General features: G+C 38.1%; 2 protein-coding genes across 2 annotated transcripts in view; both read left to right on the top strand.

The window, feature by feature from the left end:
• The window catches only part of LOC113568870 (Fc receptor-like protein 5), a 56,294-nt gene that overhangs the window by 17,646 nt on the left and 19,334 nt on the right, over window positions 1-19,314 (top strand). Inside the window, exon 8 of the mRNA XM_035536578.1 lies at window positions 2,940-3,212. Within this exon, the coding sequence (XP_035392471.1) occupies window positions 2,940-3,212 (273 nt within the window). The remainder of the gene's footprint in view (window positions 1-2,939; window positions 3,213-19,314) is intronic.
• LOC113569016 (titin-like) overlaps window positions 8,730-19,314 on the top strand; it is a 74,117-nt gene continuing 63,532 nt past the window's right edge. The window contains exon 1 of the mRNA XM_035536586.1: window positions 8,730-8,844. The gene's annotated coding sequence lies outside the window, so the exon portion shown is untranslated. The remainder of the gene's footprint in view (window positions 8,845-19,314) is intronic.

The following is a 19,314-nucleotide window of genomic DNA, read 5'->3' as shown; positions in this document are numbered from 1 at the left end:
GGGAAAATGAAATCATTTAAATTAATGTATTAATGATTATTGATTCAGTCTCAACCCATAAAGGTCACCACTTCGATAACATGATGTCTCATCTACCAAAAAGTAGAATACCACTCTTTACTCACAAGAGTTATTTCTAAGGGTATATTTATTGGATAAACAGAAATAGGAGAACATGCATATAAAACATTGATTACGATTCCACTAATGACCAGAGGTACTGAGTTCACTAAAATCGTTATATTACAAAATATGTAACAAACACTGTAACGGAAACAAATTAACTCAAAGTAGATTCATGTGGACTGAAGTGGCTAACTGATAAATAAAGAAAAAGAATGGAAAGAAAATCAAATCTGTTTAAGTAACCTGTGAGAGTGATTAACAGGGCAGAGCATGCTTATCAAACAATACCAAACAATACTATTTTGTTTATCAAACAAAAAAAGAAAATGTCTGTCCTTATGACTCGTTCAGCTTGAAGATGCCAAACCATCTGGATGGCACTGAGAGAGAATGTGTTTTTTAGTGTACTGCTGGCTTTGCCCTGCACGAGTGTTGTAGGCCAATGACAATGAAATGACTAGGTTTTCTTGATCCATGGGATTGGATTTCTTGGCAGTGGTGGGTGCGAACCAGCAAACTACCAAGTACAAGTAAAGTACCTTAACCACTAAACTACCACGTGAGATTATAGAGAGATGAAAGGTGGAGAGAGAAACTGAGAGAAAAAGAAATGGAGAAAACGAGTTGTCAGAGAGCACATGTATGTCCAGTAATATCCATGAGCTCTATTTTAGTTATGATTCTTAGAACCCAAAGACCTCCTTGACATCTCATATTTCAACATGGGAGCACAATTTCTTCCAGATATTGCAGAATATCATCCCTCACTGGCCAAAAGAAGCAGTTATGTCTTACACGGCTCATAGTTTGGACAAGAGTGCAGTTCTCTGTATCCACATCTTCAATTATTCCTGGATACACATTCCTGTTATATTTTACAACACATGTCCGCTGAGTTTGTCTGTGAGATTGGTGACCAGAGAAAGAGTTGCTTTTGTATCCTTATTAACGAGTAAAGAAAATTTTTCACTTTGTATACATTTTGCAAATCCTTCTTAGCTTTAAAAGACACAAATGTCATAGTTATGCTTCTGTCTTAGAAAAGCATAACCATATTCATTACATCATTCCAATAAGCCATTTTTACAAAAATGAATGGCAGAATTGTTTTATTTAATTGTTTAATCCGATTATAGCAATTCCTTGTCCACCAGATATAGATTATAGGAGTAATAGTATACCAGTTCCTAAGGCAACATGATATTAACACCATTAAATACATTTTATTCTGAAGCATCTAGAAGACCCTATGGCATATGCATACTTGCTTTTTGTTGATTTTAGTTCTGCATTTAATACTCTCGAGCCTCATTTAGTGTTGGAGGAATTGAAGCCAATGAGAATTAAACCTTTCATTATTTACTAGTACCATTCTTTTGGGTCAGGTTGCATTCAGCTTGTGAAAGTTAAAAGCAACTGAAAATGCCATTTGATAGGTCAGTTAATGACTCCTTAGTTATTCTCAAGTGAATATCTATAATGGGGCTCAGACCCAGATCAGATGACACCAACAGTCTACTGGGTGAGCTACCACGCTTTAATGATGGTGGCCCGTGTGCAAAACAGTTAGATCTTAGAACAGGCAAAATGAGAGGAAAAACTAAACACCACACCAAGCATGGAATAAGGGAGAACAATGGACGACACGGGAAGAACGGCAACCCCGATGACCTGGGGAAAACCAAACTTAAACTTCCCAAACAAAACCAGAAAACAGGGAGGAACTTTAATGGCTAAGGAGAACCCTGGGAGAGAGACAGACTTGAGAGGGAAAACTGGAGAGGGGAGGGGACATGTAATAACAATGACACCCTCGCAGAGCTGAAGAGAGGTGTAGCACAAGGGCTCACAGACCTCAATACCCAAAGGTTACCGGCTAGGAGCTTGGCTCAACACTTTAGCAAAGACCCCACACTGAGTGACTGGGTCACTGAGTTTATATAGGTGTAGCCCAGCCTGATTAGTAGTGTGCCTGACTCGAGGCCTCCCTCTGGTGGCCCGAGGGGGCCTCGGCCTGGTGCCAACCCTTACGATATCAGACTGTATTAACTTGTGTACCTGAAATTCCTATATGCTGTATTTCACTTTATCACGCACCCCAAAAACTTTCTCCACCATCTGCCCCTCCCCCCACAAAAATAATTCCTGCAGGTCCCACTGATTCATCACATGTAACACTTACACAGAAATTTAGATCCCCAAATCAAGACAAAAAGTGCAATTATACAACATGACAATATATGAAAAAAATACTCAGCAATTACTCCTATTCACCAAATGAAGTATGTGCCATGTGTCTATTGCTCACACTCAATTTTGACTACTAATTTGTTTGTTTTTTTTACAACCTGTGCAGTATGTTTCCACCACGCTTGGTTTAACGGAGTAATAAAATCAGTACATCACTGAATTCCCCAAAAAGTTTTCCTTGTCAGGATTCCACCTTTGTCACATTTGTAAACGGATCTTGATGTGGCCTTAACATTTCCATGTTAACCATTGTGCTTAGATATTAGATGAATAATGTCATTGGCTGAAATTTGAGATGAATAATTTTATTGGAATTCAACACCCGCTCTTGTTTATATTAGTAATGCCTAATGCAATTTGGGGAGGTTATTTACAACATTTATTTGTCATTTTCACAATTTGAGAAAGTCTTCATGTTTATCTACTGTTACATATTATTTCTTTTAGTAACAGTTAAAGGTTTAGAAATAGCCTTCTTTCTGTTTTCCATTATCTGCATATACATGAAAACAACTTCACCAAAAAAAAGCAATTATTCAGTGGTTTTGATGATCTTTCCACAGCGAGACCAAAAGCTGTGGCCTCCATAAAGCCTGATCCACAGGTATTTGAGGGAGAGACTGTCACTCTCAGATGTAACATACAGAGAAGAGGCGTCTCTAAGTGGCAGTACAGCTGGAAGAAAGAGGGTTCACTCAGTCCTGTCAGCAGAGAACAGCTTTACACAATCAGTGGTGCTGAAGAGTCTCATACAGGTAACTACACCTGTAGAGGAACAGAGGCAGGAGGATCCCACTACTCCCACACCAGTGATGCTGTTACGCTGACTGTATCAGGTGAGTGTGTTCAACTCTTTAGTTATTATTAACCGCAACATAATATGACTACAGATGACACCAAATATCTGCAGTCCATCAGTCTGATTTACCTCCACTATCAGCCTCAGGTCACCATGAGATCAGATCTGCATCAGCACTTTGGCTGAGATGTTGCATCCTAATAGATTGTGTCACTCTGTTATATAATGACTGTGGTAAAGCGTCTGGAAGCAGCATGTGAACTTAATTTATGAGCTGAACCGTTTGTTTCATTTCCATCAGCAGTGAAACCTAAACCTGAACTCACATCTAGCCCTCAAGGAGCTGCACTGATGGGAAACCCAGTGACTCTGTACTGTAAGCTGGTGCAGTCTACTGGATGGAGGTTTTACTGGTCCAAACACACACAGAACCCTGAGAATGAGACCAACACTGCAACACACTCTTACACCATCAGTGCAGTGAAGCTTTCTGATGGAGGCCAGTACTGGTGTAGAGCTGGCAGAGGAAATCCAGTCTACTACACACACTACAGTGATGCACTCTGGGTAAACATTACTGGTAAGGGAGTTTCTGTGATAGTGATACTGTATACAGCTGAACATATAAACAACATGCAGATAACAGTGGTGGCACAAAGCTGGTTTTAGAGTTAAGAAGACAATACAGTTAACATTACAGTGTTAAGAAGACAATACAGTTAACAATACAGTGTTAAGAAGACAATACAGCTAACATTACACTGTATGAAGACAATGCAGTTATCAATACAGGGTTAAGAAAAAGCTATAGAATTAAGGACTGCAAAAAGGCTCAGAGTGAATAGAGAGTGTGAGGAGATGAGAACTGAGCTCAGGTGTGTACAGGGTTTGTTTAGGAGTAAGGTGGTTAAATACAGAAATACCATCATTTAGTTATTTTAAAGTACTGTAGAGTATGAATGTCTGAGTATTTTCTATCAGTTAAACTATCAGTTTTCCTATAGTACAGTGAACAGTTCGTGTATGTGGCATAAGTTTAACAGTATTGTGCAACATTTGTTTTGTCTGATTTGGCAGATGTGTCTTCTCTAGTCTCTCTGATCATCATTCCCAACAGAACTCAACACTTCAGTGGTCACTCTCTCTCACTGAGCTGTAAGGACCAGAGGAACTCTACTACATGGAGAGTCATGCAATACACACAAAATAGGAGTTTGTCAAATTGTCCACCAGGCAAGGGATCAGTTACAAGATCTACATGCAACATCAGCTCTCTCTCCACAGCCCACACTGGAGTGTACTGGTGTCAGTCTAAGTCTTTAGGGAGCAGTAAACCTGTCAACATCACAGTGCATGGTGGGTCTCCAGTCATTTTTATCACAGGAACCATAGGACTAGTGATAGAATATAATAACTCTACTATATTTATTTGTAGAATTAGATGAATAATATTTCATGCATGTGAAAATACTTGTGTGTATTTTCCACATTTTATGTTTTCTGCATCTCTTTTACAGATGGTGATGTGATCCTGGACAGTCCTGTACATCCTGTGACTGAGGGAGATCCTCTGACTCTACAATGTTTATTGAACAAAACACCTTCAAACCTCATAGCTTACTTCTATAAAGATGGATCATTCATTCAGGACCAGACCACAGGACAGATAACCATCCATGCCATCTCAAAATCAGATGAGGGTCTCTACCACTGTGAATACCCAGAGAGAAGAGCGTCACCACAGAGCTGGGTCTCAGTCAGAGGTGGGAAATCCAATTCATCATATTTGATTTATTTTGCATTAAATCAGGACCCCCCCCCCCCACTCTTCCATAAGGAATGCAAAACATTTAGAGTTGCATTAAACATTTAATGAACGTGTAAGAATGGATTGCAGATGTCCACTATAGATCCACATAACCATAAGACCATTATTATTATAAAAGCACAACTTTTATATGTGTATGTTGAAGGGCAAACAAGGTGCAATACATTTAGTTTTCAGTTGAACACTAAACTGAACATGTGGACTATTAAAGAAATAGTTGGCTCTAGGTCATGTGTTTATATTTTATAGGAAGCCCCATCTTCTCTAAAAAGGAGAACATCTGAATATAAAGCTATTTCTCAAATTAATTAATATTTCATTTATATGTTCAGCTGCATATTACAGGTTTTGTAACTTTGTATTCAACCTTCCACGGAAGTCCGAAATGGAGCAGGTCAAGTACTGTGTCCTATACTGAGCCTGATCTTTCCTTTACTGCCAATGTAAATGATAGAAAATCGAATATTAAATACATTCACAAGTTAAGTATTTGTTTTACATGTTCACCTGCACAGTAAATATACTGATCTATAGGGGATTTAAAACAAACCTAAAAAAGGGAGCCTAGCTCATGTGATTCTAAAGTCAGCCTTAACTTTTCTAGTCCACCAAACTAATTATGATGTTTAAACTGTTTTCACAAAGTATTTTTAGTTTGTACATATTCAGCTGCACATCATCCTTGTGATCCCTTTAACATCTGAAATGGGGAGTTTAGGGCATGTGGGATCATAGCCAGCCATGTTGTCTCTAATTGTCACGAGTGGCCACCCTCCTGGCATCACTGTTTCTTTTGTTTCTCTGTCATGTCTTTGTTTTTCCTTCACTTCCTCGTTTCGTTCCTTGGTTTCGTTTTCTCCGCCCCTCGTCTGTTCCCCAGTTCCAGTCCGTGTTTTACTTCTCTCTGTTATGTTCACCTGCATGTGATTAGCCTTGATTGTTTTGGTTATTTTAGCCCTGGCTTTTCTCTTCTGGTTTGTTTGTTATTTTGATAAGTTACATTTGTTCTGTAGTGCTTAAATGATACTCGTTAGATTGTCTAGTTCATGTGTTTTCCCCTTGCCCCTGTTTATTTGCCCTCCATGTTTGTTACCCTTACTTAATAAACTGCCTTTTGCATTCTGCTTCTCGCCTTGTTCCTGTTGGAAGCGTTACACTAATCAGCTAACAAAAAAATATAGAAAATGTGACATCAGCATATAGATTTGACTTTCAAAAATTATTGTAGCTAGAATTTCTTTAAGCATGTAGAAGTCTTTGTTAAATACTTTTTTTTTGTTCTGTGTTTGTTTTTGCAGGCATTAAATCATCAAACAAATCTAAATCAAGTGGTAAGTACCCTGTGGCAAACATATCAATGCCAGCCATCAATCACCACTGGAAACATGAAGTCTAGTAATTGTTCTACTCTTTCATTAACAGCCCTATCAGCTCTGTGCACATGAATAAATAAATCATATCCTGTTGCTTTAACAGTTAGAATAATGATAATGAACCTGAACAGAGGTCACGCACTGATTCCACAGTTTCCATCCTCAGAAATTTCAGAAAATTCATAAAGTAAAAGATAAATGAGTCAAACCAAAACAATGGGTGTGGAAAACAACTTTCTTAATCTCATTTAGCCCTGTGGTGGGTAGAAGACTAACTTCTGTCTCTGTGTGCGTGTGTGTGTGTGTGAAGCCCCATTCCCAGTCTTCAGACTCCTCAGTAGCCTATTGGCAGCTTCTCCATATCTGCTAGTATCCTTTGTTTTGGCAGTGAAATGCTACAGAGCTCAAAGTAAGAACTCTCAATTTCCTGAACATCTATTTACCAAACTTTGGAAATAGTTCATTTCATGAAATTGACTACTAAAGACAAAGTATTTTAGCAAAAGAGAAGCAAAAAAATATATTAATGGTGAAAATTATTTTTTCTAGTAGAAACCAACAAATAAATATTTTTAATTTGTAACATTCATTATTGTGCCTTTTACAGCTAAACTTAAAGAGAACCGAATTTATGAAGTGATAGAGCCTGAAACATCTGCTTAAGGAGATGAAATACGTTCCAATATAGTGCTGAATAATGTGTTTTTACAGCAAGATTGGGATCCAGTGTGTTATAAACCTCTGCATAGGAATCACTCCATCTGAGAGGTCTCTTTTCCCACTACTCTAAAAGGAACTTGTTAGAAGACCTCCCCTTTTGGATCATCTTCTTTTATAAAACCTGGCAGTAATTGCAGCTCTAGTACTGGGGCTGTGGTGCTGTTACTCTAGTTCCATATTGAAGCTTCAGTTGATGTTAATAGGCACTTGAATTAAGTATGTTAAACATTTCTATTTTATCTTACACACCACGTGTCTATATTTTCTTACAAACGTCATTTTCACACATCCTGTGAAGTTTAAATGGTTCAATACCATTGTTGCTATCTATCTTAATTACTTACAAAACTAAATATTTTTTAATTAGATTTTATTTTTTTAGTATTTAACACATCAGTGCATGTGGCAGACACTCTTATCCAGGGCGACTTACAATTTTCGAGCTTGTTCCAGAGGAAGGCAAGCGTAGTGTTAGAAGTCTTGCCCAAGGACTCTTATTGGTGTAGCATAGTTCACTTCCCAGACAGGGATTAACCCCCAGTCAGGAGGCAGCATTGTTACTTACTAGACCACCCACCTTTCTGCTACTGTGACAAATATTTCTATTAATTTAATATTTACAAATTGTACTATAATATTTCTAAAATCTTCTTTGTGTTTGTGAACAATTAGCATCTTTATACATTTCTGATATGCAATATTTTTTTTATCAGTAATATGCTTAATTCAGTAATGGGATCTTTTTAATTTAGCTGAGGGATGATTCTAATCTGTTATCACTTGTAATTAAGTTTTAAAATAAACATTTTAATAAAATAAAGTTGCAGATTCAACAAACATAAAACATTTCTCATGTAGTTGCCTCAAATTCTTGATGTACTTGTTTCTAAAAAGATGATAAGCTTAGTTTACATAAGGATGAAACTACTATTTCTTTACAATAGCATCCTGAATTCATGATGTGAGACCAGTATCAGAAAATGAGAGGTGACATTACGGGTAGCTCTGACATTAAACATATGTGAAATCACAATGGAGATAATAAAGACATTTATTCTGCCTGGGGGGTGGGGGGGACGTTTGTGAAGCTACATTGTGAAGCCACACTGAGGAACAACTATATAGCACAACAATGGACACTTAATTAGAAGTTCTTCCTAGGAAATCATGTATATGTGGATTTGCAAGGTAAATCTGGTGTTGTTTGCTTTAAATCATCTCCAGTCTGAAGAGAATCTCAAGAGAATCTCAATACTGCTTCTGAACTGAATGAGTGTGTGTGAGGACATTTTCTAGAGGCTCGTTTGTATCGTTTGCCACGTTTGTATAGTACACAAATAGGAATGCAAACAACAGTCATTATTTATTTAAATTGTTGGAGTTAGTTCAAGTTCAAGTTCAAGAGGTTTTATTGTCATTTCAGCTATATACAAGTACACAACAAAAACGAGACAATGTTCCTCCAGGACCATGGTGCAACATAAAAGCAACAGTGCTTAGGTTAGTCTTTGCTTGTTGTGTTGTTAAGGATATTTTAAATGTTTGGGGGAATAATTTTAATGGACTATTCCGTGGTTTATGAGACTTTTATTGTGACATGATTACATCTATATTGTGGACAGGAAGTGTTTTAATTGCTTGTCTGAGCCGTGGCAGCATCGACTGTCTATGGGTGGAAACCGTTATAACGGCAACAGAACAAATAGCTGTAATGACATACGAGATGGATTTTTAACACTCTGCGGAAGGTGAACAAGATAATGTTATTTGTTCGCCATGTATTGTTTGTTTTGCATATGATCGCTCTCGGCGAACACCATTTATCTAGTGTAAGTTTGGCTGTAGCGGTCATGCTGATGTGCTTGGTAGCGAACAGCTAGTTAGTTAACAACCTGAATCATGAGAAATGTGTCTTCACATCTACGAGTAAGAGTTGTGAAGGGAGTAATGATATGTTTGGGTTGTAGATTGGGTTTTATACTGATTTTATTGGCGAATTATTAAATGTATTTGGGTGTCGTATCTAGCTATTGAAGTGGATTAACGAAATTGGATCTAGATTGTGAATTGTTTGGGTAACACTGTTTGAAATAAGTGTATTTTTTCTTTTTCTCTTACAGTGTGCTTGTGAAACCGTCGAATAAAGAAACTGTCAGTTTTAGAGCCGATCTATTCAATGAGGATTCTACATAAACCAAACCGTATAAACCATCTGATATATTCTTCAGAGCCACCCCAACCAATAACAATAATAATAATCATTAGAGTAGTACTACTACTCTCATAATAATTGAAACCCACGTGTGAAACTATTTGTAGTTGTCTAACTTTCCCTAAACTAACTAGTCATTACTAAGACCCGTGGATTTATGGCCTGGCTACAAAGAAAATCTGTCAAGTTTGCATCAGTATGGCAAAATACATTGTCAAGTAGTTGGTATCGTATTTTCTGTTAACTGCAGTTATTTTCAGCATCATGTAACATTAACCAGAGCTGGTAATGATGTGTGAGTCCCATTCCAGTAACCACTGATGACCACTAATTAGACTCTGAATAGATGTTTCACTGCCTCTTCACCTTCTGACTTCTTTATTTTCTGTTTCTCTTTTTTCTTTAGTTTTCATTTGACTTGTTGCTGATTCTACTTTGTGTCTTTTCTCTCTTTTTAGCTTTGTTTGAGTTTTATGTCCTCTGCTCTATTCCCACTGAGCTGCAACAGGCTCTCAGTATGTTGTGTGCCTGCAAATTTGCATTGCATGTAAGTTTTCATTAACAGTGTAAGAAAACTGGTTTTCAGCATTTGTTTCTTTGCTGAGCTCTACCTTATCACTTGTTATTTAGTAATGATTTATGTTTATAATGGGTCAAATTCTAGCTGTAGAACATTACATTTTTAACAAACTTGGAAAATTAGTATGTTGTATTTATAAGGGTCTGTTATGAAATGTTTCCATTTGTTTTCTTGAACAGACCTGTAATTCTTTTGGCAAGGTTTTACACTTACTAATAAAGGGAGTTAAGAGAGTTCTTGTGGTTTGGCTTCTATGCTGGTTCAGCTCTGTGCGTTTAGTCACTGAGAAAGGGGAGGAGCAGTTCTGCTCTTTCATTCAGTTTCTCACTGAAGACAAAAATAAAACAGCTACACGTGCACATTCACACCACGTGTAGCTTCTGTGGCAGCTCCTGTATTTTTGCAGCACAACAAGGTGTCTCAACTCACATACATGAGCAAATAGTCAAAGAATGGACTTTTCACTGACTGTGTAGATGTCCATGTAGCTAATGCAGCATCATATTTCAGTATCACATGTAGAGGACCATTTTTGTTTAATTGCCTCAATCCATTGCAGCCAACACCATTGAATGTTGTGGTTTTATAACCCTCATCTCTGAAATGACATGGACATGCATAACCGCTGTAGAGGAACTTCACAGAACAGAGTCTGGACAAAGAATCTCTGGTTGCGTTCCATGCTCCACACAGTACAGTTACAGGGAGACAACAGGCAGCAATAATCAGATCCAGGCAGGAATAATCAGATACAGGCAGGAATAATCGAATACAGCTCAGTAACTGAGTGCACAACTTTAGAGACTTGGTAAAACTGGTGAAGATGAAGGAGGAGTGAATACTTGTGCATAAATGAGTTTGGGAATGAGGCACAGGTGATGTAAATTAAGGGTGTGAGCTGGGGTAGGGCAGATGAGTAATAGAACAGAAAAGTAGAGCACAGGAGCGAGACTGGATGGGAGGCAAGAGGCATAACAGCTCCTTTTTTGTAGTGGGTGGTGGCACGACCGTTTCTGCAGATGTGTAGGACACAGAAGCAGTTCTTACAGCCATAATGATGCCTTCAACAGACACCTAAAAAGCCTCCAGTTGTGCAGTTGTATTTCTCTGAACACTGATACAGAAAGAACTAGGCTACAAATCACACAGACTTCACAGTAAAGGGGGGGAAGTGACTGGAAACCAGTGGTCAGTAGTTTGTGGGGGGGGGGGGGGGGGTCAATCTTGATTTAGCAGTCTGAGGCCTCTGATTGGTCTGGGGAAGGGATGCAGAGAGAGTGGCAGAACAAACAAGGGCTCAGTAATTTTACTTATTATTTCAACCAGTAATATTTGAGAACAGTATAGTGTATTATTTGTTAGAAGCATCTCACCATGATCTATGTGCATAAGTGAAGTCAGTGGTAGCTCAGCAGTTAAGGTGCTTGGTTTGTAATCAGAAGGTTGTTGGTTCAAGCACCACCACTGCCAGGTTGCCACTGTTGGCCCCCTGAGCAAGGCCCTTAACCCTCAATTGCTCATGTTGTGCTCAGTCATAATTGTAAGTTGCTTTGGATAAAAAAGTGTCAGGTAAATGTTAGTCATAAATTACATGAACACAACAGCATTCCAATATGAGTGTTAATATATTTATGTTCATAAAAACTTTACAAAAATGTGTGCATGGCCAGTTAGTAAAAGCTACAAGCACATGCTGGACAGAGACATACTGTTTTATAAGAGGATGTGGTTTAGGTTCTATTTTGGTCTAGCAGAGATGGAACTGAAACACAATGAATGACTTCTTTAAATGTATCTATTTTTAAACTTCAGATACCTGTATATAAAGTTACACATTATGGAATAAAAGGATACAACCCTGAAATAGTTTTGGTAGTCCAGACTGTCACCTACATACTGGCCAGTCTCAGTTTACCAACATGCTGCTCCTCAGCACCAGCTCAGCAGGTAAAGGACAGAGAACAGAGACACACAGCAGCACTCAGTCCCAGCATGCATCTCCATGGTGACCACCGCAGTAAGGACAGATGGAGCTGGATAGATAAAGTTTATTTCATACCTCATTTGACCAATTCTATGGGTAAAAGCAACAAGCAGTTTAGAGTTTAACCCCATGAACACAACATATTTAAACACTGATTTTATACTACGACATTTCACACTCTGATACAAAACTATGGGTGTCAGTAACAGAACTTTCTCACTACACATGCAGAGCCAGGAACAGTTCACTCTGTACCTCCTCTGCAACTTACTGTTGCTATTGCTCCTCACCACCGTATTTGGACGTAGTTTTAGGATTCTACATTTTAGCACTCATTTCAAAGTACTGTGCATGAAGATGGCCATTACTTGACTTGTATTTAGTATATGCAATTATATTAATGCCTAATTTGCCAGTTCTGTTTTTAATTGACCAGTTGACTTTGTTACTGTATCAGACTGTAAGGTATTGTAGGTGACTAACTTCATTTAATTAAATGCTATTTCCAAAAATGTATGTTCATAAAATAACTGATGTCACATGCCTTGCATTTAATATGATATATCACTATTTATTTATTTATTGGAGAGGATTTAAGTAGTTGCTGAAGTATCAATTGCATATATTTTTATATATGCTAATGATGTAGTACTCAAGTGTAACTCAAATTAGTTTTTGTAAAAATGAGAAATGGGTGAATTTTCATCTGCACCTCTCTGTCTAACTGTAAGAAAACAGGAAGTGCTGAGGCTTTAACACTCATTATTTCTCATTGTCAGTCAGTCACTAGCAGGACAGTATGGACTTCTGTCCTCTCTCTGCGCTGCTCTGTGAGTGAATTATGCCATTATTATGTTATTAGAGTGAATGCTAATATGTTGTTAATATGTAGTCTGAGGATCCTGAGTAATCAAGTTCTGTGTGGTTAAATCAAGTTTTGTAGCTCAGCTGGATTTTAAGTTATTTTTATGCTGAAGTCAGTGTAGAGAGTTTCAGTTTAAGGTACTTTTGACTTTCAAGAAATATAAGGTCCAACTGACTTGCTCTTTTTCTGAATGAAAAGACTTGGATTGTAATGTTACTTATTGATTATATCAGGAGTTGGATTTCTCTGTTGGTATATTTGTACATTTGCATGTTAATGTTTTCAGGACTTTCATTTAATCATTTAATCAATTAGTGACAGGTATTCAGAAATTGACGTTACTTAGTCTGTTCCAGGAAGATGTTTATGTTCATAGAGTGAGTGACAGGATAACAGATAAAACAGTACAAAATGAACAAGTATTGATTTGGATAAGTTTACATGTGGATTTGAGAATAATGTAGCATAGTGTTTGAACCAGCATTAATACAGATTCTGTGAAACTTTGTCAAATTCAGCTCTTCAAGGCACTTGGAGCCTGTGATAGAAGTGAATGTGTGCTATTAATGCATAATGTTGTTTACGCCTCTCCACATTTCTAGTGCTGCTTCTGCTCATCTGCATCGTACAAGCTCAAGGTGATTCATACTCATATCTTCATTTAGTTGAGAGGTGGGCAGTTTTATTCACAAGGGCCAGTGGGTCTGCAGATGTTAAGTGCATTGAAGGTAGTGCACACAGCTAAAATGACCAGTCCCAATATGATTAATCCACTTAATGAAGACTAAAACCAGCTGGTTGAGTGTAATAGCAATGTCTTTGCTCCTTGGTTGGAATGAAAACCTGCAACCACAGCCCTTGGTAGATAAGATTGGCCACCAAAGATATATTGAAATATTGCAGTTACATTCAATGTTGTAGTGGCGCTATGGCAAGCTGACCCACTCAGAGACAGGAAACAGAGTCTTTGCTCTTTATTACACATACCTCACACTTACAGGCAAGTAGCCACAAGCTCCATACTAAAGCAGAAACTGAAAGAAAAGTACAAAAGTAATGCCAGGCACAGACATAGATGAAGAGGGCAGACAGGAACAGAAACTCCTCCAAAACATGTGCAAAATAATAATATGAGCCAGTGTGAGTTTCTGGGTCTGTTTAGCTCATCCATTTAGAATCAGCTGACAAACAGCAGTAACAATAACAAAATGTTAACACACCAGTATATCCATGTGTGCACATCAGCTATTTAAACAAGACTTGATGTACCCTGAATATCAAGTGTAACAGTCTCTCAGAACAGCCTGAGGTTTAATCTAACAGACACTGAAGCACTGTGGTAGCCAGTCTTCATACTGAAGCACCCTGGTAGCCAGTCTTCATACTGAAGCACCCTGGTAGCCAGTCTTCATACTGAAGCACCCTGGTAGCCAGTCTTCATACTGAAGCACCCTGGTAGCCAGTCTTCATACTGAAGCACCCTACCTGAACACTCAGCTCCCACTTACTCCTTAACTTGAGTCCTTTTTGGTGCTGAGGGTTGTGAAGCCAAACCCGTCTCCCAGGAGCAGCAGCTCGTTCTGCTGGTCTGTTTCCTACAGCCCTCACAGATCTGTCAGAGCAGCTCTCTCACCACTTCTCTAAGATGTTCTTTCAGCACAGGTAGAAGGAACTTTCACCCAATAATATACAGGTAGAATTAACTCACATCCCATAATATACAGGTGCCAGATGGGAACCACTCAGAACTCATGCATTTAGAGTTGGGGTCCACCTTCCTCACCAGAGTTCGCACACTTCAGTTTCCTCCTTTTTCTCCTAGTTTCAGATCCGAAACCTCTCGTCAGTAGTGACCAAACAACTGAAACTGAAGTTGCAGACTCAGAAACAGGTAATCATGTACACAGATACACAAAGAGGGTGGACTGAAACAGGGAACAACTTCCAAATATGCTGGTGAATAAGATTCAATAGGAGATCAGTTCTTAAAATTCTCCAGTAATAATAATACAATATTGACATATTTTAAACATGTTCACTAAGTAATTTACGTGATGTATATGTGATCTCTCATCCTGCTACATGTAAGGATTCTGGAAGTGACATTCTGAGCTCAATTTTTCTTATTTGTTCTGAATTTAAAATGAGAAGAGTATTTTCAGTGAGCATAAGATTAGCATTTTAACTCTTTGTCTACAAAAGGGAAACTCACAGTATACTCATGAAGGTCTTTGTGTTTTTAAAACCTTCATTCCAAACAGATTTTGAAGAACATTAGGTTTTATTATTATAATTCTTTTAATATTGAAACTTCATAGAATATATACATTTAAAATAAACATAATTTGTGATTATTTTACTGGCTGCCTGAAACATAGTAAATAGCTGATCAGAGAGGTTCATACTGAGTAATGAACATGTGATGTAGGGGCAAGTAGTTAGTTAAAGCTGGAGAGTCTTTATTATGATTACTACTGAACTGGAGTAAACAACCTGACACAGCAGCAGTAATAACTCAGTGTGTTGAGAACAAACAAAGGAGTTTGAGAGCAGCTAAGGCAACGTGCTCTAGGAAAAGGATGACTGGAAAAGTGCAGCACCGACGGCACGTACATGTGGGTTTAAATAATGTGGAGAACAAAAGAGGGCAAACGGGGAATAGGTGTTCATGATTATTAATAATTGGGAGGGTGGGAAGGGGGCAGGTGTGGTGGGTGGGGGCAGGGGTGGAGTGGTGGTGTCCCTCCTGCTGTGTACTCAGCGCACCACGACAGAACATTTGTTATTGAATTATTACAGTGGGCCCAACGTCTACACTAAAAATGGAGTCTGGCTGGATAGAAACATTCATAGCATTCAAAACATTGTAAGTAGTGAATGTAAAGGGCAGAGTAATACAGTTCAATGCATACAGTTATGTATTAACACATATATGTATATAGTAAGCTAATGGTTTGATGTAATAATGTAATGGTAATACTATGTTACTCTACAGTGTTGATCTCATACTGTGTTATTCTGCACATGTCCTTCCTCTGTGTCATGCTGTAATATTCTGCATCACTGTGGTGTCCTCATGCTTAGTGTGACTGAGCACCAGTCTTCACGCTTGGGGGTCTGTGTGTCAGAAAGTCTAATACCCAGCTGCAGATAGACTTATAAAGACCAAGGCTACTTGGCTCTAGTCTGGAAGGAGCAAAAAAGTGTTAAAAGCAGAACTAGAGTCTGTAAATAGCAACTTGGAATGTCCAAATAATGTTGATGTATGGACAGATAGAGCAAGCATATGCAGGTGAACATTTAATAAACATACTATCAAACAAACCTTCAAGTGTAGTCAGGCAGAGCATGGTTAAACAGGGGCAGGCAGTGGGAAACCAGGCAATGCAAAAGAGAGTCTCACAGTCCAAAAATCAGCAGGGCAAAAAGGAGCAACATCGACGGACGATGGCAAGGTGAAAAAACAATGCAAGAATGTACGGGGCACGGAGCCAATTCACAAGAGAGACGGCTTACAACACGAGACATCTTAACAAGACTTTGCAAAGTGAGGATTGTAGAAGTGACGTTTAAAGAGTTCCTGATGAGGATGAGAGTGTATGTGCAGACAGAGGTGTGCACAGTGGCTAATAGATTGGCCTGACTGATCAGTGGACTCTAGGAGGGACTGTAGCAAATGGTGTGACAATTGCTTTAGTTCAAAGAATGATCTTTTTAATTGCCTAATTCATGTATTTCTACATCAATAATTAGGCATGACTGATCGGCAGACTGATCTGATCTAGAGGGTGTGACAATTGTTTTGGTTCATGTATTTCTACATCAATAATTAGCCAATATACATGCCATATGTATTGTGTTATGACAATAGGTATTAAAGGATCAGTAAGGAATGTACTTATAAAAGAGCAGTTTTTCTTTTTATTAGCTGAAAATTGGCTGAAAATTGAGCCAATTTAGATAGTTTGGAAAACGAGGCAGGTAACTATACAAAAATCATTTATTTTTGTTAAAGTGTAGAATGCATAGCGTGTATCAGAAACATTAACACTGAACAATATTACACAGAGGTGTGTAATTGCTTATGCATGTGTATTGCACACTTAGCAGGATTTGGTTCGGCACTCATGAAACATCAAGTGGGAAACTTTAATATTGAATAATATTTTTTAAATATTGTGCTCTTACAGAACAACCAAAAGCTACACTTACATTACAACATGACTGGACAGAATTTTTCATAGGAGAGACTGTCACTCTTAAATGTGTCATACCGGAATATGGAAGTAGTGAGTGGACATACAACTGGTATAAGAAAGGAGATGGAGATAATCCAGTTCATTCTGCTGAAGGAAGTGTTGGGAAAAAGAATTCAGACAGTAATCAGTACATAATCAGCCAGGTTGAAGAGTCTGATGCAGGTGACTACACCTGTAGAGGAACAGAGGCAGGAGCATCCCGCTACTCCCACACCAGTGATGCTGTTACACTGACTGTATCAGGTGAGTGTGATCATGCATTGACAGAGTGATTAGACACCTACATCCTTACAATGGAGTTACTCAACTTTGCTTTAATCTTCATCTTGTAATTGGCATAAAAAAATTAAAAATCACCAAACAATCCACAAATAAATATTTCTTTATAAATTATTTCCATGAGAGCGATGGCATTAGAGAAGCAGGTGTGATCAATGTTCAGTAAACTCAGCCTCACCTCACCATGCAGTCAGTACCTATGTATTGAGAGTGATTAGAAACACACATCCTTACAATGGAGTGAGTCACATAACCTCAGTGTGATCAAACTGAAGTAATATTTTTGCAGTTGTTTGTTTTAATCATTTTATTTTTCATCTTATAATAGGCAAATGAACAAACTTTAGTAATTTGTTTATAATTTATTGAATTGTGAGCAATGACAAAGATAGTACAAATGTGTGTCTCTCTCAGTAAAGGATGAGTGATGTATTTAAAACAAACTCTCTTTCCCTACATAGAAGGGCTCATCCATTCCATTTATCATCACACTGTCATAAAACCTGCTAGTTTTCCTTTCCTGCTACAGTGTTTGTGGAGTTTTAGGCCAGATTCATCCACCCTCATCAGACATAAATACTTGTTTAGTAATGCTTGGTAATTTATGATGATGCTTTACTACAGAGTTTATTTATCTGCATCCCTTGCTGCTCCACTGGCACTTTTTAGAATAAGTACTGAGATAAGTACAGTACAGAGATGAGTACAGAGGTGCACAGAATGTGAAAAATAAATTGAGCAACAAGCTGGAAATTTGGTATAAATTACTTCAATGACAGCAGTGTGATTAACATGCTCCAGCAATGGGTGGTGTATTACATTTAGCTTTACTGCAAAATGTAGAACATTCTGGTGCTAAAACAGGGAGCCAGAGAGGAATTATAATGAGAGGATGTGGTTGTGGACTGTCTCACTATAATGCACTCTTGACTGTGTAGAAACATGTTAAAAGAGACAGATAATGGCAACATCTAATATGGCATGAAAAGCCCTTTGATGCTGCATTCTGCTCATTCTTGCTTATGCACATATACTGCACACTAAGCATGATTTGGTCCAGCACTCATGAAACATCAAGAGGAAAAACAAGATCAGCCAGCATCAACTTTGGAATACAAATATTTTACACTGGTTACACCACTTTGATCATTTAGGCAATGTGTTGCCTACCAGGCTTCACCACTAAAACTTCTTCAGTAAACACTGAATGTAAATACTGCACTAGGCACAAAGCATCTTAAGATGATAAAGCTTCTGCTTGTGTTTTAAGGGCAGAGTCTGATACATTAATCATTTCATATCAGTGAACCAAACTACTTAAATAAGCACATAGTATATATCGGGTGAGTGTGATCATCTCTTCAATATTAATTAACCCCAGGCTCACTTCACCATGCACTCAGTACTCAAGTGTTGCGAATGACTAGGGATCTATACTTTCACAACAGAGTTGCTCTAAAACCTAGTGTGATCAATATGATGTAGCACTAATTTCAGTTGTTTGTTTTCATCATCATTTTATTCTTCTTCTAAAATTAGGCTGTCCAGACACAAAACGCATGAAGCAATCAAGTGTAAATTAATCTCTGTGCTAGAGGTGTTTATCTTTTTATTATAAGCACAGAGGTGTGTACCTGGATATGCACATATATTGTGCACTAAGCAGGAGTTGGTTCAGCATTTATAAAACATCAAGTAGGAAAACAATATCACCCAGCAAGCAGGAACTTTGGAATACAAATATTTTACACTTTTTCAGTAAACACTGAAACTAAATACTGCGTTATACACAAAGCGTCTGACGATAAAGCTTCTACTTGTGCTGTAAATGAAGAAACTGATACATTCATCATTTCTGTAACAGAGCGATCAGGAGGCGGACGCATGCGCTGAGAAGAGTGAGATTTATTAGGGGCAAATCCAAAATCAGAGTAGTTACAATAGTCCAGGTTCAGAGATCCAAAACCGGGAATCTGAGAAAACATAGTAACAGGGAACAATATGAAAACAAAAATGGAAATAGGCTACAACAGAACAAC

This window comes from Electrophorus electricus, chromosome 19, assembly GCF_013358815.1.
Source record: "Electrophorus electricus isolate fEleEle1 chromosome 19, fEleEle1.pri, whole genome shotgun sequence".
In the NCBI taxonomy this organism is placed as follows: domain Eukaryota; kingdom Metazoa; phylum Chordata; class Actinopteri; order Gymnotiformes; family Gymnotidae; genus Electrophorus; species Electrophorus electricus.
The sequence above is the reverse complement of the archived record's forward strand: the minus strand, read 5'-3'. Positions and strand labels throughout refer to the sequence as shown.